Raw genomic sequence first — 24,247 nt, 5'->3', positions numbered from 1 at the left:
AAGTAATTCTTTGTTTGTCAGTTTCTTGGACATGAATTCTGTATTTTATTAGATTTGACAGAAATGGTTGAAAACATCATATAAGTTTGTAATTGAAGAGTATATGAGAGGGTGGTTAACCTTAGTATAATTGGTTGTGTATTAGATATGTAGGTGTGAACTTTCTAAGGGTATCTGTGTTAAGGTTTATAATCTTTTGGTAGTTTTGGTTTATACTCTTGCAATAATTTTTTCGCAGAGATTGCTTTTTAACGTCTATCTGTACATTTGGATGGAATGAATTTTAGAGATTATCATCTGAATGATATAAAAAAGCATAGATAATACTTCTCACCTAATATTCTAAAGCTCTTATCTCTAAGTCGTCAACTTTAATTTGAATAATAGTTAAATATCATAATCTTCATAAAGGAAATGTTATGTTATTCTATGATAAATAAATTTTTGGACAATACATAAAAAGCTAAGAAATTGTTTCTACAATTAATTTAAATGCTATAAAATTATGAATTCCAAAGTTTTTAATTGTATTAAGAGTTTTTTTAAATAATTTAGTGCAAATAAAATATTTCAAAATTATTTCATTTAAGTTATTAAGATGAATTTATTCTTCTGATTTATTATAACAATAATTTGAAATATCTTAGTTAGGGTCTTTTTTTGGTAAGATATGTTTCGATAAATTTATTTATAAACATTTTTTTATGAGAGAAAATAAGAAAAAAATGAATTTCTTTATAAATTAAATTTAGTTCATATATAAAATAATTTTGTAAAATTTCTTCTATATATCTTCATCTAAAATTTTATTTTTGATTTGTCAATAAATTAATCTTAATTTATAAAAATTTTTATTCTAATTCATAAAAAAATCATTTTGTTTTGTTATTTCTACTCTTAAATTTTGTTCATACTACCTTAATGTTAAGAGTCATTAAGTCTTATTTTTTTTAGTAAATTTCATGTCATGAGTTTTATAAAACATTTCTTATTTATATTTTATCCTTTCAAAACTTAAGCTTTTATTTAATTATTACAATTACTTTACATTTTGAACTTGAAAGTAGAAATATTTTTTAAGATTATAATTGGAGGACTTAAGATCCAAAATTTTAAATTTTATACCATATTAATATTTTTAATAGGAAATAATTTTACAATTCAAATCTTAAATGGTTAATCTAAATATGTCTTATATTTAAATTTTACCCAAGATGATAATGGAGGGAAAATGCGCAAAAATCATGATAGTGGAAGGAGAATGCAAAATCATTTGAAAAAACATTACAAAAGGGAATGGAAACAAATTTCATGGTGTTTTGGAAAGTTACAAAAAGCAATTGTATTATCTTTCAAAAATTTGAATAACGGTATAACAATTTTAAGATCCATGTTTCTAGTGAGTCATATGTTTCCTATTGTTGATGTCGTCGAATGACTAGGAAAAAGCCTTCATGCAAGTTCTAGATTTCAAACATTTTCCTGTTTGATGGATATGCAATTAGTACTTGTTTGGTGGGGTTGTACCGTATTTTGAAACATGTACATATATAATCATATCACGTAACTAATTTATTTTCGAACAGACCCGAAATTCAGGAAATTCAGTAAATTGAATGTAGATAATGCATATTGCACCAACAGGATCATTGCTGAGGGAAGTGAATGAGTAAAATCTTGGGCCTCGCTGGGTCAAATCCTGAAACCATTCTCAGTGTCGAAGCAGCCACAACTTCGTATTTTAAACAAATGAAGCATAATCTTCAGCTTCAGGACGAGGCAAAATCATATTATTTACACGGGATAACATTTGAAAAGTAGATTTAGTACTTGACATTTAAAAGCTGTTCATTCTTTATATCTTCATCACACTGCAGTAGCTGCTAGTAATAAGCTTAACAATATGGTGTTCTTAAAATCCTTGCTTATTATGAAGGGGGTTCCTCCTATATAGCTACTGCAGTCTGATCTGGATTAAGTATCATATAATCTCTATTTATATTTCCATAACAGGAGGAAGCTCTATATTTTGGATGGTATCCCAGTTCCACAACATTAATCACCACAAAAATACATTTCATAATTTACACCCACACCAAAACAGAACCAAGCAGAAAATTAGACAGACAAATAGTCCATAATACGATTATAATGAGTATTAAGTCTAGGGACTAATTTGAAGGGTTTTACAAAATTTAAGCGACTATGTATTAGTACTTTTATGACTGCTTAAATGAATATACCTTGAAGAGGGAGTTATCCTAATAATATCAAATTGGTCGTTTACTTAAAATCAACCACTCCAACAAACAACTGCCTATGAAATAAAATCTCATCACATATCTAACAGGTAGAATAAGAGTAGTCTGCCGCAGGACTACGTTCATAACGGATTGAGCCATGTTTGCTCAAATTGGCATGACATACAGAAGGATCCGTGAAACATTATAATTGAAACAGAACAGTTAAAGTTCCTTGCTAACATTCTATACAGGACAATGTCCTAAATGAACTAGCCTATGAAAAACTAGCTCCAAGGACAGAAAAATACACTAACAACTAACTATGAAAGACTACAAAAACTGAAAACTCCTATCGCTAATTTTGCACAACAACAAAATGATTTCACATATCAAACTATAGCCACCAACACAAACGTAACTCCTTCAAAACCCTAACAAGAATTACAACCAAACCAAACTTCATGTGTGGAGAAACAAAGACAAATGGACCAGGAGAACAGATCCAAACACCCTTTACATCTTCAATAAAAAAAGAAAATAAACGCCTCAAATAAGACAAAGGCATTTTCATCCCATTTCAAAACTAAATCAAAGACATTTTCAAAACTAAACCAAAACCAAGGTTTTGAAAAATAATCCTCAAATTGTAACTACAGCCACATCGGTCACTCATGTTCGCAATCTCCTGTGAAACCATGAAATTAAAAACCTTAACCAAAAGTACTCCCAACAGCTTGTTCGTTTCAAGTGTTAGATGTGAATTTTAGTTTCAAACTTCATTTTCAAAAGTAAATGGTTATAAATCTCCCGTTCCGTACATGACTTTCAAGAATTAATGGTTATAACTTTTATATGCCAAACGTAATGCTTCCATCCTCTAGACAAGTTCACAAATTGAGTACTTTTTGGATAACCCTGTGCTAGAGGTGAATCCAAACATATCAAAACACAAAAAGAAGTACATGCTTAGATAACCCTTCCAAAAGTACGGGCAGAATAAAAGATACAATAAACAACCTTCTCCCAAAAGCACGTTCGAAATCGTCATCCAAGCATGTACTAATCCGTCTCATTCACAATCAGATCAACAAAAAAAGAACAAAGGAATCAATCAAGCAACACAGAACAGAACAATATAAGTATACCACCGTATAACAGGCTATCTTATTTCATTAACACTCACCATCCATATCTGGCAAAGTACACAGACAGACAACACCTTAACACCACCTACATCCAATTCCATCAGCACCACATCATAAAAATTATATAATCTCAATTAAAAAAAAAAAAAAGAAAGCCAAAAACCGTTACCGAAACCCTAATATTTCAAATCTTATCGATATCCTCATCCTCGAACTCGATATAATCATTGCCAGCGCCATCGTCCTCCTCGTCGAGGCCAGCGCCGATACCCTCGTTGAGCCTGGTGCTATCAGGAAGCTCACCGTAGGCCTTGAGGAGACGAGCCTCGTCCGGCATGTACTTCAGGATGACGTCAGCCTTGTCGTCCTGGTAGTCGCGAAGGCCGACGAGGATGATGTCGCCGGCGGCGATCCAGACCTTCTTGTGCATCTTGCCTCGGATGTGGCAGAGCCGCTTGGTTCCGTCGATGCACATGGCCTCGCAGCGGCCGTTTCCGAGCATCCGGAGCACCTGCGCGTACTCCTGGCCGTCCTCCTTGAAGACGAGCTCACGCTTCTCGTCGTCCGCCTCGTTCTTCCCACGCTTCCGGTTCTTTCCTCCCTTTCCCTTGTTCTTCGGCATCCTCGATTCGAAACCCTAACAATTGATCCTCACGCGCCGCCGAGACTGCTTTTCTTTTCCTCTTTCCGTTTCTGGTTCACGAATGAAGAATTTGCGTTGCCTTGCGTTGAGACGCAGGGAAATTGGGGTATGCGTGGGGAATACGAATTGAGGGTGAGTTCGAATTGACACTATTGCCCCGGGTGTAACGTCACTCTTAATAATTGATAATATTATTATATACTTAATTATCAAAGTAAGAAAAGTAGTTAACGCTTGAGAACTTAACGAATAAATTAAAAATTTCAAAACAATTTACTGTATTTTTTTTAAGGACTAATGCTATAACAAATTAATGATTTATGCAATTTTTTTTAAATATTTGTAGGAATAAAATTATGATCGATTTAGTTTATCAAATTGCAATCCATTTTATTGAATCTGGATATCAGACCTACATTTTATATATTTTATGGATTGTAAATCCATACTCTAAATCTAGATTTTCAAAATGGATAATCTAAAATATTCGATCCAAATTTCCAGTTTATATTTTTGGTTAGGTTAGGCTAAAGGTTGAGAAGGACTAGCCCAAATTTAGTCGTATTTGATTGAGTTGGCGTGACCCTATACAAAAGTTGGCTAAATTAGGCCGAATTCTGTCAAGTCAGTCCCGGTTGAAATTTGGCCCAGTTGGTCCTGGACAAAATTTGGAAGTATTCGGTTGAGTTCACCCCGACCCAAATTTGACTGCATTGGGCTGAGTTGACCTAGACAAAATTTGACCGTATTCGGCCGAGACAACCGCGACCAAAATTTGGCTGTATTTAGCCTAGTTGGCTCCAGTCAAAATTCGGTCGAATTCAATCGAGTTGGCCCCGATTGAGATTTGGTTGAGTCGGTCCTGGCCCAAATTTGGTCGTATTCGGCTGAGACGACCTAGGATGAAATTTGACCGTATTCAAATGAGTCGGTCACGATCGAAATTTGGCCGTATTCAACTGAGTCGGTCATGACCGAAATTCGGCCGAATGGCTCCGGTCAAAATTCGGTCGTGTTAGGCTCAACCAAAATTTGACTGAGTTGGTCCTAATATAAATTTGGTCGTATTCGGCAGAGTATATCACAACCGAAATTTGGTCAATTTAGGCGAGTCGGTCCTGACTGAAATTTGGCCAAATTCAGTGGAGTTGATCATGACCAAAATTTGGTCGAGTCGGCACTAGCCCAAATTTAGCTGTATTCGATCGAGTAAGTCCCGAACAAAATCTGACTATATTCAACTTAGTCGGCTGTGATCGAAAATTGGCCATATTCAGTCAAGTCGGTCCCGGCCGACGAAATTTGACTGATCAGGCCCTGGCCCAAATGTGGCCATATTTGGCTAAGTCGGGTCTGGACAAAATTTGGTCGTATTAGGCAAAATCGCCTGGCCGAAATTCAGTCGAATCCAGTTAAGTCGATCTCGACTGAAATTTTGTCAAGTCGACCTATGCCCAAATTTGGTCACGTCGTCTCCGACCGAAATTCGTTCGAAAGTCATTCAAGTTCATCTCATGCTGAAATTTGGCCTCGTTGGTCCCGACAAAAAATCTGGCAAATTCTATGGTGTCAGCCCTATGGAACAAGTTTTAAAAAATTTAATTTGAATTTATTTTATGAAAAATGGATTTTAGATTTTGAACTTGATCCAAATATTTAGATCTGGATTTAAACTTGATCTAAATATTTGGATCTGAATTTTTAAAAAATCCAATCTACTTTATTTGAAAAAAATGGATTTGGATCGAAAATCTAATCCAATTATTTGGATCCAAAATGAATGTGGATTGGATCATTAAAAGTCCAATCCATGATCACCCCTATCAAATTGGAACAAATTTTAAAAAATATAACCCAATTAGAACAACTAGAGGACCCAATTGAGATTTTTTAACAAATCAACGACATTTCGTGAGATTAAACTATAGATAATAAATATGAATTATTTATTTTCATTAAGATAAAAACATAATATTTAAAGGGAAAACTATAATTTACCAAATATAATATAAAATAATTTATTACTAATAATTTAGTTAAAATTAAGCACATATTTAAGTTATACACAAATAAGAATAATATAAATATGTAAACATGAAATGATTTAATACATATCAATATTAAAAAAATATTTGTGTATTTTTTTACTCATTGAAATAAATTTCATTTTGAATAAATAAACATAATTGATGTGTTCCTATAAACAGTTTATGAGTTCAATTATTTTAATCAATGTAACTTTTTTAATAGAAATTATTTTTCCATTAACATCCTTACCATTTTTATAGAAAAAATGTGTAATGATTAATTATTTTATCAATATTGGTGTTATAATTACTCTTTAATCAAAGTCACTAGTATTATTTGACGGTGATTTTCGTTTTTTTTTATATATATTTTGTGATACTTAATTTTTTTTTATCCAAATAAAAAAATGAATAATATAAATTATACCTACTAGTGCAAATTAATTTGTAAAAGGCACCCGTGCAAATAGAAAAAATGGAGTTATAATATGTTAGGGTGTGATTTAAATTCCGACAGTTAGAAAGTGATTTTTTCGAGCGAACAGGAATGAAGGCAAGTTCACTTCTCATATATATCTTCTGAATCTAGTGCACATGCCTGTATATTTAAGCTTTTGAAAGATTACATGATAATTGGAGATCTAAAAAGAGGTCAGTGCTACTACCAATTGGAATAGAAAAGTTCAGAACTAGAAATGGGGGTCAGTGCCTGATGGTGAGCTCAGCTCTAAGATGGAGGACACCATTGATGAAGTAAAGACTATCCTCAGCCATGAAAGAGGTCCATGGAATAGCAAACAAGTTTCTATACCCAACGGCCTTTCCCCCTGTGAACATGTAGTTGCCTTTGTACTTGCTAACGAATTCCTCTGTTGGCCTAGACCTTGCAGCAAACTCATAGTCAACAGCAAAGCTAACTGACCCCTTCTCCTGCATTCCCAAAAACAGCCCAAAGCAATGGAAAGAGCTTTGTTGATCCATGTTGCAATGTGCTGATAGGAAAAAACCTTGACCACCCAAATGGAATGCCTGAGAATATACCCGCCCAGATGGGAATAGATTGGCGCACTCCTCCCTCTTCAGATCCAAGTACACCACACACTGCTGCCGGGGAAGTTCGAATTCAACCACCTTCACCGGCCGGTACTTGTATGCCCTCTCCACAAATCGACGGTTTGAGGAAGCAGAGTCTTCTGCTGCCAGTGCCCGTTGGCGGTGTGGAGCCTCAGCCTTGAAAAATAGGCCCTCCAGTACGAGTTTGGATGCAACATCATGGTCGAAGTCAGAACAGGTTAATACCTTCTTCAGCTTTCGGCAGGTCATGTAAGGGAAGCGAATTAAACGAGCAAGATGGGCACCCAAGACTTCTCGCCTTTCTTCCAGTTTAGGGTACTGCTGTCGAGACCACTTCAACACAAAATCATATACAGCATCTTCTGATGCAACCTGGAGATCATCGCTGGACAGTATTGCCTCTACTCCAGCTAGGGGCAAGGCCATGACCTCTTCCTGGAACCTGGTCACGTGCAAGATTTATTAGCATTCATAAATAAATATGATAATAAGATGAAAACAATGAAAAATGGCAACAAAATAAACAGGTGTTCTACAAAGAAGGGGCATTTATAAATAATTCCATAAAAAGAGAAGCATTTTCCAAAGACGTTTTTGTCATGGGATTCTATAATAGAAAAAGCCTCTAAATTACTATAACCTATTAATAACTTGTTTGGACAAGTTATTCAAAATAAGGAACTAAATACACCATAGTTGATCAACCATAAGTAGAACAGATATATTACCATAAAGGTACCAATTATTAGACACATTAGAGTCACTTCTAAAAACATACATTTTCTTCCCCGACTCTTTTCAGTTTCTAACAAAAAATGGAAAGAAATTTAAAGAAAATACAGTAAACCAGCTACAACTGAAATCAATTTTAATAACAGCAGCTAACAAGAGAGACAAAATGAAGAGGGAGTAGTAAATGCCACTTGATATAAGTAAACACCAGGTCTACACAACAGTTTATTTGTAATCACTGTGTATCAGATAATGACTGAAATTAAAATAAAAAACTGAAACACTTGCTTGGTTATATCCTTGTATCGACCAGCCAGATACTGCTTTGCTGCATCCGTCAATGGTTGGACTGCATCGGCCATCAAGACACTAGAAGGAAGCTCCAGATAAAGCAAAGCAGAGTCAGGTGTCATAGGCATGTTCCGCAATAACCGGCTACAGTATCTCATGCACGAAGCAACTTCAAATTTGTCAGCAGCCATCAACACGTCCAGCAAAGCAGGTGCTGTAGTAGTTGTCAAGGTATTACTGTACATAAAGTTCAGCAGCTCCATGAGAGCAGCTTCCTCTGCAACATAAAAAGTATGGCATTTATAATGTAACCATTAGAGGGAAAAGAGGCAAAACTGTGCAAAGAATCTACAAAGTACATTCCTACATTCCTACCTGAGGCATTAATTCTGAGGGAGACATGTCTCTGCTCAGACTCCCTCATCCCATTTGAGAAAAGCTGCATAAAGTAAATACATTCTAGTAAGCAAATAATTTTTGGTAAAAAATAAAAATCAAATGTACCCTATAAAGAAGACAGATCTTCCTCAACCTTATAAAAGAAAGGACTTTTAGCAGCCAAGATAGGAGAACTTATGTGCAACGTTTTAACTCTAACAACGGCACCTGCAGAGCAGTCCATGCTCCAGTCCGAATCATGACTATTTGTAGCTTCATCACCTGAATTAACCACGCCAGACTCAAGAGTATTCACAGAGCAGAAATGATAACTTTATACTGAAAAGGAAGGAACCAAAAGATATCCATATCCGTTCCTTGTTTAAAAGCAAATGATTGTGTCATATTTTCTGATAACACATAAACTTCTCTAAACAATCACACTCGTGTTTAAATCGTACTATCCATTTACAGTTAAATTAGAGGATATTTTATGCAAAAGATGAAGATTCCTAAAGATAATTGGTAAACAAGGGCATGTTTCATTCCCTTCTCATTTTCAGATTTAAAATAATTTTTCCAAAACAATTTCACACCTAATCAGCAATATATTTCTCATCCAAAAATTTTAAAATGATTTCCGGAATAATTACTTCAAAAAATCAATATACAAAAGCATATTTTGTCATCTTCTTCTGTTTTGATCTTGTTTGAGCTCTACCTCAATTCCACACTCTACTCTCGCCTTACAATACCTTCCACTAACTGTCTGGACAACATTATTTAATTACATTTTGAAAACAAAGAACGGTTATTGAAAATACTAATCGAGCACGCCATATGTATAACACTTTAAAGGTATTCAATTCAAATACCAGAATGAGGTTCTTCAACCATTGCAACAGCCTCCTCATCTTGGTTTTCACGCTCATCCACATCAGGTTGATTCCCGTTCAAAATTTGCTCGTCTGGCACAGCAGCAGGTTCCGTGCCTGAACCCAAAAGAGCACACATATTGGCTACACAATGAGAAAACACTCGCTTCTACGTAATCAATGTCTAACATTCCATTTTAAAGAAAAACAAAATCTATCAAATTTATACAAAATAACACACTTAATCTGTATTTCCAGTTTCAACACTTCAATAATCCTTTTTTTTTTTCCTAATTTTGTAAAAAACACGTTGTACGTGCAAATCACAACCATTTCTACTTCTACCAGTGAACAATTCTAGAAACCCTAGAAATTATCTTTCCAAAAACAACAGAAACAGGTAGAGAGAGAGGAAGTGAGAGAAAGAGAGGACCTGTGTCCTTTCTGATATCCTCACGGCGACGCTTGCGGTGGCGCGCCCAATCGGCAATGGTGGCGCAGCCGTCGGAATCGGGTCCGGCGTCGGCAGGGTCAGCCATGATCTCGATCCGAAGAACCCTGTCAGAGAAATTACTGTCGTTGAAGGCGAAGGCGAAATCGGCGTCGGAAGTGGAACCAGCGCGAGACCAGTCGGATTCCATGGCCACAACCGGGTCAAATAGATCCGAATTCGAATCTTTCATGCGTCTAACGAAGAATCGAACCTATGATAAGGTCGAAATCGAAAAACCGATAAAAGGTTATAGTTTAGAAGGGTTTAGAGAGAGATGAGTGTGTTTGACAGAGAAAGAACTCATGATAATGAGAAGAAGGAGCAAAAGCCATGACCCTCAATATACTGCATACATTTCTGAAGTTCATCACCAGAGTAAAATTGTTTTCTTTTTCTTCTGGCTCTCAGATTTTATTCTAATAATAATTATTATTCAACTAATTTATAGAAACAAAGTGTCTTTCTACTTGTTATTAGGCTGTCAACAAAATTAAATTAACTTTAAAAACTTAGCTTAATTATATTTAAGTGTACTATAGATTTAGGAATTTTTAATTAAATTTGTATTAATTAAACTCAAATTAAGTATTATTATTTTTTAAGGCACATTAATTATTTGCTATCATATAATATATATATATATATATATATATATATATATATATATATATATATATATATATATATTATTAAAAAAAAAATAATAATAGAAAAACATGGGACCAAACTAAATTCATATAAAAAAATACATACCAAACATTCTTAAATAATTAGACAACTCTATTATGAAAATAATTAATAGTAATCCTACGTGTCACTGTAAGCCCCTTTTCAGTGTTATAGAGTTTTGGACCTGGCCTTTTCGGAGGCCCAAGGCCAGTCCTTCAGTAGAACCCTATACCCCCTGTTCAGCTCATTTGATGCCTTGTACCCTTTTCAGAAGTTGGTTCCCCCTCCCTCAAACGCTCTGAAATCCAGAAGAGAAGCCTCCTCCTCCTTGGCTAGCTACTTCCACCCCGTCTCTAGGTAAGTTAAAACTCGAGATCTTTAGTCAGTTTTCCTCCTTCCCACTGTCTTGTACGTTGGTCTTGGTAGGGTTTAACTCTGTGCTCGTGTTTCTGTCCTGGTTTCCATGTTTCTAGCTCACTTCCTTGGTTCTGGAGCTGTTATTTTCGTAGATTGCGGGTCTGTTGTCTTTTGGTACTCAAACAGAGGTAAGGGAAGCTAGATTCATCGGTCTTAAATTATTCTTGGCTGTTTTTGGTCGTTGTATGTTTATATGCGTGCATAGTGTGCTTTTGTTGGATGAAATGGAGTTGCATGTGTGTTTGGGAGTGGATCTGGGCGGTTTCCGCCATTGCATGTGGGTTGACAGTGGTGAACTCTGCTATTCTCGCCCAAGCGAGCTCGTCTCGCCTAGGCGAGAGTATCAGAATGTCCACCCTGGTTCTGCCTCGAGCACTCGCCCAGGCGAGAGGCTGCGTTTTGAGCGACAGGCCAACTCGCTCAGGCGAGACAGCGTCGCCTGAGCGAGAGATCGTGAATCTTTCAATGACCCACTATTGTAGGCTCGCCTAAGCGAGAGCCAGTCGCCTGAGCGAGACAACTTCTCTCGCCTGGGCGACGACTCCTAGCTTGAGCGAGGCTACTACAGCGGGTGGTTCCAATTCTGTTTTCCTCTTTGTTTGATGGGTGAATTGTGTGACTTATTTAATTACCCCTTTCTTTCAAAACCTAAAGCATGTGATATATATATATATATATATATATATATATATATATATATATATATATATGGTTGCTTGAATCTTATTAATAAAAAGTTAGTGTTGGCATGAATAACACATGGATTATGTTTAGTTGGTTGGTTGAGAACTTGCATGAGAATTGGATGTTTCGAGATAAAGGTGGTGGATATGGTATGAAATATGAATTTGGTGTGATAGGCGTAATTCCATGAGTCCCATGGGGAGACTTCATGGTGGCGTGTAGTGTATATATTAAGATAAGGATTCAAGTAAGGACTGCATCCCGAAGCTCTAAAGGGTCAGTGAGTCTCAGGTAGAGCAAACTGACCCAAGTGGTGAGAGTAGCGGGAGGCCCTAGTCTTTGGCAGGATAATGGCCTTAGACGCTTAAAGGCTAACCTTGTGTGTGGTAGGGTGAAACCCATTGGCAATGGCTCTGCAGAGCAGTAGAGGCCGCCACAAGTGCAAGCGTCCGGTGAATCCGATCTTAATATACGTATCCGGATAATAGAGTCATAGTGTCTTGCTTGTTTGCCATAACATGATCTATGTGCCTCTGTGTTGTATGCCTGTGAATGTTTAGGTACTTGTTCTTTTACACTATGATAAGTTTCATATTATACTAGCTTACCCTTGCGTTTTGTGTATGTTCCTGTTGTGTTTTCCCTTTTGCGATGATCACCATTGGTGGGAGCAGATGTGAATGCTTCTGGAGGTAGGCCTGATGGCAGTAGCAGTGCAGCCTAGTGGGCCCGTTGTTATGGCTTTCGCAGAAGTTCTATGGCCCTAGTGCCTTGTAATTCCATGCTCCTAGAGCATTTCTTTTGCATAACTGTTTAACTTTAGAATTGTTTTTGTTTATGGCATGGTTGTATGCCCAAGTTTCCCTCTAAGTACTTCTATGGATGACTGTTAAAGTACATTCTTTGACTCTAGTTTCTTTCGTCAGCGTTGCTCTTAAATATTATGATCTTGTGACGTTTTATTTAGTAGTTTAATCTTTCTAAAATGGGATGTCACACTTTTATGGTATCAGAGCCTTCGTTCCTAAGTGTCTGTGGGTTATGTGTTTGCTTAGCTTTTGTTGTGCCTTCCTTGTCGTGTTTAGATGAGTTTCCAGTCTAACCCAGTTTCTAATGGTGCTTTATGTGTGTCCAGTGTTATGGCACCCCCGCGTATCGCTCCTCCTCCACCCCCTCAGGGCGACTGACAAGATCTGGCTAGGGCGATTGAGGCCATGGCTGCGGCTTTGACCCAGCAAAGCAATGCTATGATGCAACAACATGAGGCGGCGATGCAGCGCCAGGAAGCCTCTCTTGAGCAGCAGAACTTCATGATGCAGCAGATGGAAGCTGCTAGGCAGGCTGCAGAGGACGCTCAGAGGCAGCACGTGGATGCTCTCCGTCAGTTAGGGGAGAATGCTGCTGGTGCTCAGATGTATGGTCCTCATCCCCAACCTCCACCCCTTGAATGGAGTTTGGAAGACTTCTTGAAGCACCAACCTGCCAAGTTTGATGGCAAGAAGAGTCCTGATCAGGCGGACCAATGGATGAAGGACATGGAGCGCATCTATGGTGCCAAGAGGTGCTCGGATGAGAGCAGGCTTGCTTTCACTGTCTACATGCTCACTGGAGAGGCTGAGCATTGGTGGGCCAGCATGAAGCTGGTGATGGAAGAGAAGCACGAGGATATCACATGGAGAGCCTTCAAGAGGAGGTTCTTGTCGGAGTATTTCCCTGATAGCGTGAGGTACGCTAAGGAGGTAGAGTTCCTCCAGCTGACACAGGGGAACAAGTCAGTGGCCGAGTATGCCGAGCAGTTCAAGCATCTGGGGCGTTTCTATACCATGCCACTAGATGAGGAGTGGCGTTGCAGGAAGTTTGAGAACGGTCTCAGAGGAGACATCCGCTTGATGGTAGCTCCACTGTCCATCAAGGACTTTGCGGCCTTGGTGGAAAAGGCCAGGGTCATGGAGCGTATGAAGGTAGAGGTGGAAGCCCAATAGCAGTCACAGCAGAGAGTTAGCGGACCATCTGGGTCCAAGCCACGAGTTGAAGAGAAGAGGAAGCCATATGCTAGACCTCACCCACAGCCACAGGGGTCTAGAGGTTTTTCTTCCCCACCCAGCAGGATCCAGTGCCACCACTGCGGAGGACCGCACGTGAAGAGTTTTGCCCGCAGCTATCGGGTTTCCGCAGGTGCAACCATTGTGGCAGAGAGGGCCACTTTGGTAGGGATTGTCCTACTCTGAGGAGGACGGTGGCACGACCCTCACCGCAGACTCCGAGCCAGACTTCGGGTCAAACTCAGCAGAGAAGGGGAGGCAGCAGGCCTCAGGCTACAGGCAGGGTTTTTGCTATGACCGGGTCAGAGGCAGCAGGTTCAGGTAACCTTGTGATTGGTTGTTGTTTGATATCTGGCAAATCATGTTGCGTGCTTTTTGATTCTGGAGCGACACACTCATTTGTGTCAGAGTCTTGTGTGCAGGAGTTGAGTCTGCCGGTGTGTGAACTACAATTTGATCTCGTGGTATCAACTCCAGCATCTGGGTTGGTTAGGACTTCTTCAGTATGTTCTAGATGTTCAGTTGAGGTAGAGGGGCGCGTATACAAAGTCAATCTTATATGCCTCCCTCTGCAAGGGCTAGATGTGATCTTGGGAATGGATTGGCTCTCTGTCAATCATGTTCTCATCGACTGTCGGGAGAAGAAGTTGTTGTTCTCCAACTCAGCGGAGCCTGAGTTGTTGTCTTCTCATGGGGTTATGAAGGAAATTCAGAGCGGCGCACAGTGCTATATGATCTTTGCCAGGATAGAGGTTGAGAAAGAGGAAAAGATAACAGTAATACCAGTGGTCAGAGAATTTGAGGATGTGTTCCCTGAAGAGGTACCGGGTTTGCCCCCGAGAAGAGAGGTTGAGTTCTCCATAGACTTGGTACCAGGAGCCGGTCCTGTATCGATAGCTCCTTACCGCATGGCGCCAGCAGAGTTGGTAGAGTTAAAGAAGTAGATAGAGGAATTGCTTGAGAAACAGTTTATACGGCCGAGTGCTTCGCCGTGGGGAGCGCCTGTCTTGTTGGTAAAAAAGAAGGATGGCGGCTCAAGGTTGTGTGTGGATTATAGGCAGCTGAACAAGCTGACTATCAAGAATAAGTACCCCTTGCCGAGGATAGATGATTTGATGGATCAGCTACATGGGGCGTCGGTGTTCTCCAAGATTGATCTCCGGTCAGGTTATCATCAGATTCTGGTGAAGGCAGAAGATGTTGAGAAGACTGCTTTCAGATCCAGATACGGGCATTACGAGTATGTTGTCATGCCATTCGGTGTGACTAATGCCCTGGCTTTGTTCATGGATTACATGAACCGGATCTTCCGCCCGTTTCTAGATAAGTTTGTCGTGGTCTTCATAGACGACATTCTCATCTACTCCAGGACGCATGAGGAACATGCCGAGCATCTGAGGATAATGCTTGGTATCTTGAGGGAGAAACAACTGTTTGCCAAGTTGTCAAAGTGCGACTTCTGGATGAGAGAGGTGCAGTTATTGGGGCACATTATATCAGCTCAGGGAATAGCCGTGGATCCAGCTAAGGTAGAGGCCGTGATACAGTGGGAGTGTCCCAAGTCAGTGATTGAGATTCGGAGCTTCGTGGGTTTAGCTGGCTATTACAGAAGGTTTATAGAGGGATTCTCCAAGATAGTGGCACCCTTGACACAGCTAACCAGGAAGGACCAGCCGTTTGCATGGACTGATAGATGTGATGAGAGCTTCAGAGAACTTAAGCAGAGATTGACGAGTGCTCCAGTGTTGGTAATCCCGGATGTGAGTAAACCCTTTGAGGTTTATTGTGATGCCTCTCTTCAGGGCCTTGGGTGTGTCTTGATGCAGGAGAGGAAGGTGGTGGCTTATGCTTCAAGGCAGTTGAAGGTTCATGAGAAGAACTACCCCACTCATGACCTAGAGTTAGCAGCGGTGGTTTTTGCTTTGAAGATATGGAGGCACTACTTGTATGGTGCACAGTTCCGTGTGTTTAGTGACCACAAGAGTTTGAAGTACCTCTTCGATCAGAAAGAGTTAAATATGAGGCAGAGGCGGTGGATAGAGTTTTTGAAGGACTACGACTTCGAGCTTCTCTATCATCCAGGGAAGGCGAATGTGGTGGCAGACACATTAAGTAGGAAGATAGTGCATGTGGCACACTTGATGATGAAAGAGTTAGAGTTGCTTGAGAGTTTCAGAGACATGAAGCTACAGTTTGAGTTGGAACCGAAATTCATCAGGTGTAGCACCTTGGTTATATCTAGTGACTTCTTGGACTTAATCAGGGAGAGGCAAGCAAGGGATGTTAGCCTACAGAAGGTAAAAGAGTTACTGGGATCGGATCAGGCCAAGGAGTTTGCCTTGGGCAGTGATGGTGTGTTGAGGTTCAGAGGCAGGATTTGTGTACCAGAGGATGTTGAGTTGAGGAAGTTGATCCTTGAGGAGGGACACAAGAGTCGTCTTAGTCTGCACCCTGGCATGACTAAGATGTACCAAGACCTCAAGGAGAACTTTTGGTGGCAGGGCATGAAAAAGGAAGTTGCACAGTTTGTATCAGCCTGTTTGACTTGTCAAAAGGCTAAGGTGGAGCATCAGAAACCCGGTGGGATGCTTCAACCCTTAGATATTCCGGTGTGGAAGTGGGATAGCATAGCCATGGATTTTGTTACCCACTTGCCTCGCACCGTGAGAGGACATGATGCTATATGGGTAGTGGTGGATCGTTTGACAATGAGTGCTCACTTTTTGGCAGTGAATCTCAGAATGTCAATGGCCAAGTTGGCCCAGCTCTACATCCGTGAGATAGTGAGACTTCATGGAGTGCCTAGTAGCATAGTGTCTGACAGAGACCCCCGGTTCACTTCCAGATTCTGGCAGGCACTGCAGGAGGCTATGGGTAGCAGGTTGAGGATGAGTTCTGCTTATCATCCTCAGACGGATGGCCAGTCAGAGAGGGTGATTCAGTCCTTGGAGGACTTGTTGAGGACATGTATCTTGGACCACCTTGGCAGTTGGGATGAAGTGTTACCACTGGTGGTGTTTACCTACAACAACAGTTACCAAGCAAGTATAGGGATGGCACCTTATGAAGCTTTGTATGGGAGGAGATGTAGGACTCCTTTATGTTGGTACCAGGACGGTGAGTCAGTTTTGGTTGGACCAGAGTTGTTGCAACAGACCACAGAGAAGGTGCAGTTAGTGAGAGACAGGTTGCAAGCATCTCAGAGTCGGCAGAAAGCTTATGCAGACAGGAGGAGAAGACCCCTAGAGTTTGAGGCTGGGGAGCATGTGTTCTTGAGGGTGACCCGAACCACTGGTGTGGGGAGGGCTATCCGCTCGAGGAAGCTGTCTCCTAAGTTTTTGGGTCCGTATCAGATCTTGAGGAGGATAGGACCAGTGGCTTATGAGATTGCATTGCCACCCCAGTTGGCTAATCTACATCCAGTCTTTCATGTTTCACAGCTACGGAAGTATGTTTTTGACCCATCACATGTGTTGGAGGCGGAGGATGTGGAAGTCAGGGAGAATCTCCAGGTAGTGGTACAGCCTGTGGCCATAGAGGATCGCCAAGTGAAGGAGCGCAAGAGAAGAACCACTAGTCTTGTGAAGGTCATCTGGGACCGGAGGACAGGTGACGCTACTTGGGAGCTAGAGGAGGACATGAGGAGTTCATATCCGCATCTATTCTGGTAAGTCTAATTTTTCGAGGACGAAAAATTTTTGTTGTTGGGGAGATACTGTAAGCCCTTTTTCAGTGCTATAGAGTTTTGGGCCTGGCCTTTTCGGAGGCCCAAGGCCAGTCCTTCAGTAGGACCCTATACCCCCCTGTTCAGCTCATTTGATGCCTTGTCCCCTTTTCAGAAGCTGGTTCCCCCTCCCTCAAACGCTCTGAAATCCAGAAGAGAAGCCTCCTCCTCCTTGGCTAGCTACTTCCACCCCGTCTCTAGGTAAGTTAAAACTCGAGATCTTTAGTCAGTTTTCCTCCTTCCCACTGTCTTGTACGTTGGTCTTGGTAGGGTTTAACTCTGTGCTCGTGTTTCTGTCCTGGTTTCCATGTTTCTAGATCACTTCCTTGGTTTTGGAGCTGCTATTTTCGTAGATTGCGGGTCTGTTGTCTTTTGGTACTCAAACAGAGGTAAGGGAAGCTAGATTCATCGGTCTTAAATTATTCTTGGCTGTTTTTGGTCGTTGTATGTTTATATGCGTGCATAGTGTGCTTTTGTTGGATGAAATGGAGTTGCATGTGTGTTTGGGAGTGGATCTGGGCGGTTTCCGCCATTGCATGTGGGTTGACAGTGGTGAACTCTGCTATTCTCGCCCAAGCGAGCTCGTCTCGCCTAGGCGAGAGTATCAGAATGTCCACCCTGGTTCTGCCTCGAGCACTCACCCAGGCGAGAGGCTGCGTTCTGAGCGACAGGCCAACTCGCTCAGGCGAGACAGCGTCGCCTGAGCGAGAGATCGTGAATCTTTCAATGACCCACTGTTGTAGGCTCGCCTAAGCGAGAGCCAGTCGCCTGAGCGAGACAACTTCTCTCGCCTGGGCGACGACTCCTAGCTTGAGCGAGGCTACTGCAGCGGGTGGTTCCAATTCTGTTTTCCTCTTTGTTTGATGGGTGAATTGTGTGACTTATTTAATTACCCCTTTCTTTCAAAACCTAAAGCATGTGAATATATATATATGGTTGCTTGAATCTTATTAATAAAAAGTTAGTATGTTGGCATGAATAACACATGGATTATGTTTAGTTGGTTGGTTGAGAACTTGCATGAGAATTGGATGTTTCGAGATAAAGGTGGTGGATATGGTATGAAATATGAATTTGGTGTGATAGGCATAATTCCATGAGTCCCATGGGGAGACTTCATGGTGGCGTGTAGTGTATATATTAAGATAAGGATTCAAGTAAGGACTGCATCCCGAAGCTCTAAAGGGTCAGTGAGTCTCAGGTAGAGCAAACTGACCCAAGTGGTGAGAGTAGCGGGAGGCCCTAGTCTTTGGCAGGATAATGGCCTTAGACGCTTAAAGGCTAACCTTGTGTGTGGTAGGGTGAAACCCATTGGCAATGGCTCTGCAGAGCAGTAGAGGCCGCCACAAGTGCAAGCGTCCGGTGAATCTGATCTTAATATACGTATCCGGATAATAGAGTCATAGTGTCTTGCTTGTTTGCCATAACATGATCTATGTGCCTCTGTGTTGTATGCCTGTGAATGTTTAGGTACTTGTTCTTTTACACTATGATAAGTTTCATATTATACTAGCTTACCCTTGCGTTTTGTGTATGTTCCTGTTGTGTTTTCCCTTTTGCGATGATCACCATTGGTGGGAGCAGATGTGAATGCTTCTGGAGGTAGGCCTGATGGCAGTAGCAGTGCAGCCTAGTGGGCCCGTTGTTATGGCTTTCGCAGAAGTTCTATGGCCCTAGTGCCTTGTAATTCCATGCTCCTAGAGCATTTCTTTTGCATAACTGTTTAACTTTAGAATTGTTTTTGTTTATGGCATGGTTGTATGCCCAAGTTTCCCTCTAAGTACTTCTATGGATGACTGTTAAAATACATTCTTTGACTCTGGTTTCTTTCGTCAGCGTTGCTCTTAAATATTATGATCTTGTGACGTTTTATTTAGTAGTTTAATCTTTCTAAAATGGGATGTCACAGTCACAATATCATACATTTCATAATGAATTAGTTTAAATTTTTTTTTTCCAATTTTCATCAAAATATTTTAAATTGATTTTATTTTTTTCTCTTTTAATTTTTAAAAATTTGATGTAATTTAATTGCATCACTTACAAGATATCAAAAATTTTAAATATGTCAAACATTCGTGTTTTTTCATTTTATTTTTTAATTTCTTCACATAATATTATCATATATCAGTGATAGTGTCTTTTGCTAATAATAGTATTCGTATCAGTACCTTATATTTAATTCAATTCTAATTTTATTTAAAATAAAATAATTTTAATTTTTTTTCAAATTCAAACTAAATTTAATTTTTATATAAATATTATACTAATATTTTTATTTAAATTCATATTTTATTAAATATCCACAGAATTATTTTTAAGCCAACCTATTTATAATGTTTGTTAAAAATATTTGTATTAATGTGTGTAAATACTTTTATTAGCTTCTTTTTATAACTTCATAAATATTTGATATAAATATCAATTTTAATAATAATATAGTATATTATTTAAAAAAAATTAAACGTAGTTTGGGAAGAAAACAATTTGATCTGTTTTTTATTTAAATTAAAACTGAATTAAATTAAAATAACAAATACATTATAAAATAATAACATGTAATATATAATACTAACACTAACACACAACATTGTTAATGTTATTACCACACAGAGAGTGTCACCTAGAAAGACATTGAACACAATATTCATTCAGTAATTTATTTTTCAAATATTTAAAATAGTTGTTTAATATATTTTCTATGAATTATATGCATTTGATTAAACATGGTCCAATCTTTTTTATATTCATTCATGAATTTAATTCTCAAATTTTTAGAAGTATTTTCTATGAATTTATTAGTTTTATGAATTCAATTATACAAAGTGAAATATTTATTAATTTATTTTTTAAATTAGAAAAATAATATTATACTTTATGTTTATGAGAAATTATTTCAGTATAGAAGATAGAATTTTGTGTTGGTCTCTCTTATTAAAATTTTGAATTATCTCTTAATATATAATGGAATTATAATTCACTATTTAGGTGTTGTTTGAGTGGTAGTCCACCACTAAAAAAGCTATATAGGTTCACATAGCAGTATTTGTTTTTTTTCAAAATCACATATAACATTTATTAAAACTTTATAATACAATTTTTTTTTCTTACAACTAACGATTATCTTATTAGCATGACGTAGTTATCTCCAAAATATAATTGGACTTTCCAACAACAAAAACATACTTGTGGATTTTCATATTTCCAATAAATATAATTATACATTAAAATTAGAGTTCTCATATCTAGTTTAATCCCTAAAATTAACACTCATGACTTAGTGAAAAGTGTGCTTGGTATAATAATTTCTCAAATAGCCTTTTCGTCGTTCAAAGTACCAATCCCTGCATTAATAACATCTTCATTCAAATTATGTTAATGTTGTAAGAAAATTATACAATTGAAGTTTAAAAATATAAACTTTCAATAAAAAAAAAAAAAACTATAACACCCCAAGAAAACAAGAATAATAGACTTCATAAATTTTTTTTCCAACAATTAACAAATTAAATTAAGTATATTATACATAGGGGTCGTCGACAAACTAAACAATATATATTTTTTATATATGGTTCTTATACTCCTATAGTCTCTAAAGTTCCAAAATCTACACATGTATCTTCTCATATATTTAATATAAGAATGGCAATATGGGCTTGGCCCGTCGGGCCAGACCTGCAAAAAAAATGCAGGGTGGGCCAGGGTAGTGAGCTTGCAGACCCGCAGTGGCTCGGTCCGTATAAGTTCGTAGCCTGTTGTCTGTGCGGACCGGTCCGCAAGCCTGCATAAAATTAAAAAAAAAAAGCTTTCACTTGTCTATATTAATTACTTTTTTATGAACTATTGCATTAACGTTACAAATTCTTATATGACTGGAAAAGACAAATATTATGTATTATGTGCTAAAATTGAAAGAATACATTGTGTATGTCATAATATGAATATGAATATGATGAAAACGTTGAATTATCAATTTATCATCCAACTCCCTAAAGTCTTTAGTTAATTTTGTGAGCTTCTTAAAGTTTCCCAATTTTTAAAGATTGAAAGTTTTATCATAAGAATTAAAAAAAAAGCAGGTCAACTCACGGGCCTGCAGGCCAAGTGCGGGGCGAGGAAGGCTAGTGATTGCAGCCCGCATAAATTGTGCGGGCGGAACGGACCAACCCACGATGTGCGGGACTTATGCGGGTCGGGCTAAACAGGTTGGTCCGACCCACGTTGTCATCCCTAATTTAATATATTCATAAGAGGTCATCATATAGACAACCTTATGAGGGTACGCTACTAAAAGAAAGAAATTACAACACCATGATCTATGATAATGCATTTAAATATAACAAATCATGGAATAATCACTATAATTATTCATCATGTCATCAAATGCATACACATATATAACATATTCCTATTTCTCATCATAATATTTTTCATTTTACATACCATACTCTTATCTCTCATCATAATATTTTTCATTTTGAAAATGGAAATGATTATACATAAATCCAAGATCTAATATGAATCGAAGTATCTAGTTTAGATCAGTAAAGAGAGACTCTAATTTCACATGTAAAAATGAAAATCACACAAACTCAACATGATTAAGCGAACATTTTATACATATACAATTGATACTATTCAGTTTTCACATGCAATTAGATAACATTAGATGCAAATGCAACAGATGTTCTTCGGTTTTTACATGCAGTCTAGAAATTGGATACAAATGCTACATTTGTTTTCCAATTTCTACATGCAACCAGAAAACATCAAATACAAATATAATGAATGTTCTTCAATTTTTATATATGTAGTTAGATAACTTCCTAAGCAAATGTAATAAATGTTCTTCAATTTCAACAAGAAGACTTTACTCATTTAACTCAAAAACTTCAAACTTAATATTCAAAAAAAGGATCGTAATCTATTTTAAACTCACAAACTATGATTATCTAATTTAGTTTTTCCTTCATGAAACTTTTCTTCTATGTTGATAAGATTTCAACTTATGTAAGAAATCATACACCACTTCAAAACTTTGATAGAGAAATTGATTCGTTGAAAATTGAATGAACGTGGGATGGAAGAGGACAAAGAAAAAACTTTAGAGAAAGAAAAAGAAAAATATTTGCATGTGAGTGAGAGAATGAAAGTGAAAAAAAAGAAAATTCTTAAATAAACACCTAACCTATTTAAAAACATTCACATATTAGTCCATTTAAAAAGAAATTTATATTAAAGCCTCATACTTGTCTTACTATCTCATTTGTGAATTATGTCTATATTTAATAGTTATTTTTGTTGAGATAAGTAAAAATATGTAAGATATTAATAATAAGTTATTAAATAAATGCTTTTTAATTCATATTCATATTTAATATATCTTTTATATCAAAGATATGTTATGGGAAGGGTAAATTTATTCATGGTATTATAATCAATCTTTACGTTTTTTATTTAATTAATTATTAATTAATGAATATGCGTGTCGTGTGTAGAAGGGAAGAATGTGTCAATGGAGGAGGCCAGTAATCTTTAGACTATTATTCAATTCAGAAAAGATACACAAAATTCTAATAGCAATTTCATTACTTTTATTAAAAATCAAGATGATAAAGATTAAGGACTTTGATAGCTATCTAAGTTCTTAATCTTTTTATATAAAGTGTTTTTTAATAAAGTAGTTTTAAAAAATATTAAAATAATATACAAAAAAACTAGTAACCTAGTAATGCAACAATAGAAAACACAATAATAATCACAAAAGAAAATATTGATATTTTTAACGTGCAAAAACCATTTCAATATCAAAAGTAAAAATCCACATACACAAGTTAGTAAATCAATCTCTACTGAGATCAAATATGGGTACAAGAGAGTCAAATAAAAAACACAAGCAAGTGTCTATAACCAGTAAATCCATCAAAACAATAATGTACTCGAATATAAAGAATAAAGAAAGAGAAATCCAAAATCAAGCAACAGGCGAAACTGATTTCTCTAACCTCAAACCTCTAATTAATGATCCTAATAATAAAAATAAAGAACCCTATGCTGCAATCCTTCTGTCAAAGTTTCAGCTCGATCCAACGGTGAGTGAAACATGAATCACAATTTTACTGAGATGACTCCGTGAATATGCCAACAAATTATCTCTCTTTTCCAAGGGCTATGAAAATAAACCTCTCTTGACCTAAAAGACCTCTTTCCAATTAGATTAAATAGTGAGACAAAATGATTTTGACTAGATTGGACTTTTTAGACACAGAGTTGGGAGTCCAACCCAACACATCTCCCCCTTCACAATTATGTGAAGGTAACCATCAATCCAACAATCTCACAAGTTTCAAACTTATTCCTTGCCAGTTCCTTAGTCATCATATCAACACCATTGTCATCTATATGAACTTTATCCAACTCCTACAACTTAGTATCCAAAGCATCATGTATCCAATGATACCTCACATCAATTTATGTTTGGACCTAGAATGAAAAGTTTGATTCTTACCAAGATGAATAACACTTTGATTATCCACCAATAATGGATAGTTGTTCTGCACAAAACCAAGCTCCTGCAAGAATTTCTTCAACAATAAAAACTCATTGCATGCTTTTGTAATAGCAGTGAACTTTGCCTCTGTAGTAGACAATGCTACACACATTTGCAAGCTTTATTGCCAAGCCAAAGCCCCCCTAAAAACTTAATCAAATAGCCCAAAGTGGACTGGAATCAATGCCTTCATCCATATCTAAGTCGAAGTAAACCATTAAAGTAGGTTTATCACCTCCAAAACAAAGCTTCAAATCACT

General features: G+C 37.7%; 1 protein-coding gene and 1 pseudogene across 2 annotated transcripts; both read right to left on the bottom strand.

Annotated features, from left to right (window-relative positions):
* Nucleotides 1–3,379: 3,379 nt before the first annotated feature.
* LOC114166602 (eukaryotic translation initiation factor 1A pseudogene) lies at nt 3,380–4,168 on the bottom strand (annotated as a pseudogene). The gene has a single exon (XR_014985091.1). The product of XR_014985091.1 is annotated as a eukaryotic translation initiation factor 1A pseudogene (transcript).
* Nucleotides 4,169–6,606: 2,438 nt separating this feature from the next.
* Nucleotides 6,607–10,301, bottom strand: LOC114166597 (BTB/POZ domain-containing protein POB1-like). The gene is made up of 6 exons (XM_028051344.2): nt 9,842–10,301; nt 9,409–9,525; nt 8,688–8,815; nt 8,531–8,594; nt 8,153–8,432; nt 6,607–7,574 (listed from the first exon to the last, which is right to left on the bottom strand). The coding sequence occupies exons 1-6, from the start codon at nt 10,089–10,091 to the stop codon at nt 6,761–6,763; spliced, it is 1,653 nt and encodes a 550-aa protein (XP_027907145.1). The 5' UTR covers nt 10,092–10,301; the 3' UTR covers nt 6,607–6,760.
* Nucleotides 10,302–24,247: the final 13,946 nt, after the last annotated feature.

Source organism: Vigna unguiculata, chromosome 10 (genome assembly GCF_037176805.1).
Source record: "Vigna unguiculata cultivar grain cowpea cultivar isolate G323 ecotype 2 chromosome 10, ASM3717680v1, whole genome shotgun sequence".
In the NCBI taxonomy this organism is placed as follows: Eukaryota; Viridiplantae; Streptophyta; class Magnoliopsida; order Fabales; family Fabaceae; genus Vigna; species Vigna unguiculata.
The sequence above is the reverse complement of the archived record's forward strand: the minus strand, read 5'-3'. Positions and strand labels throughout refer to the sequence as shown.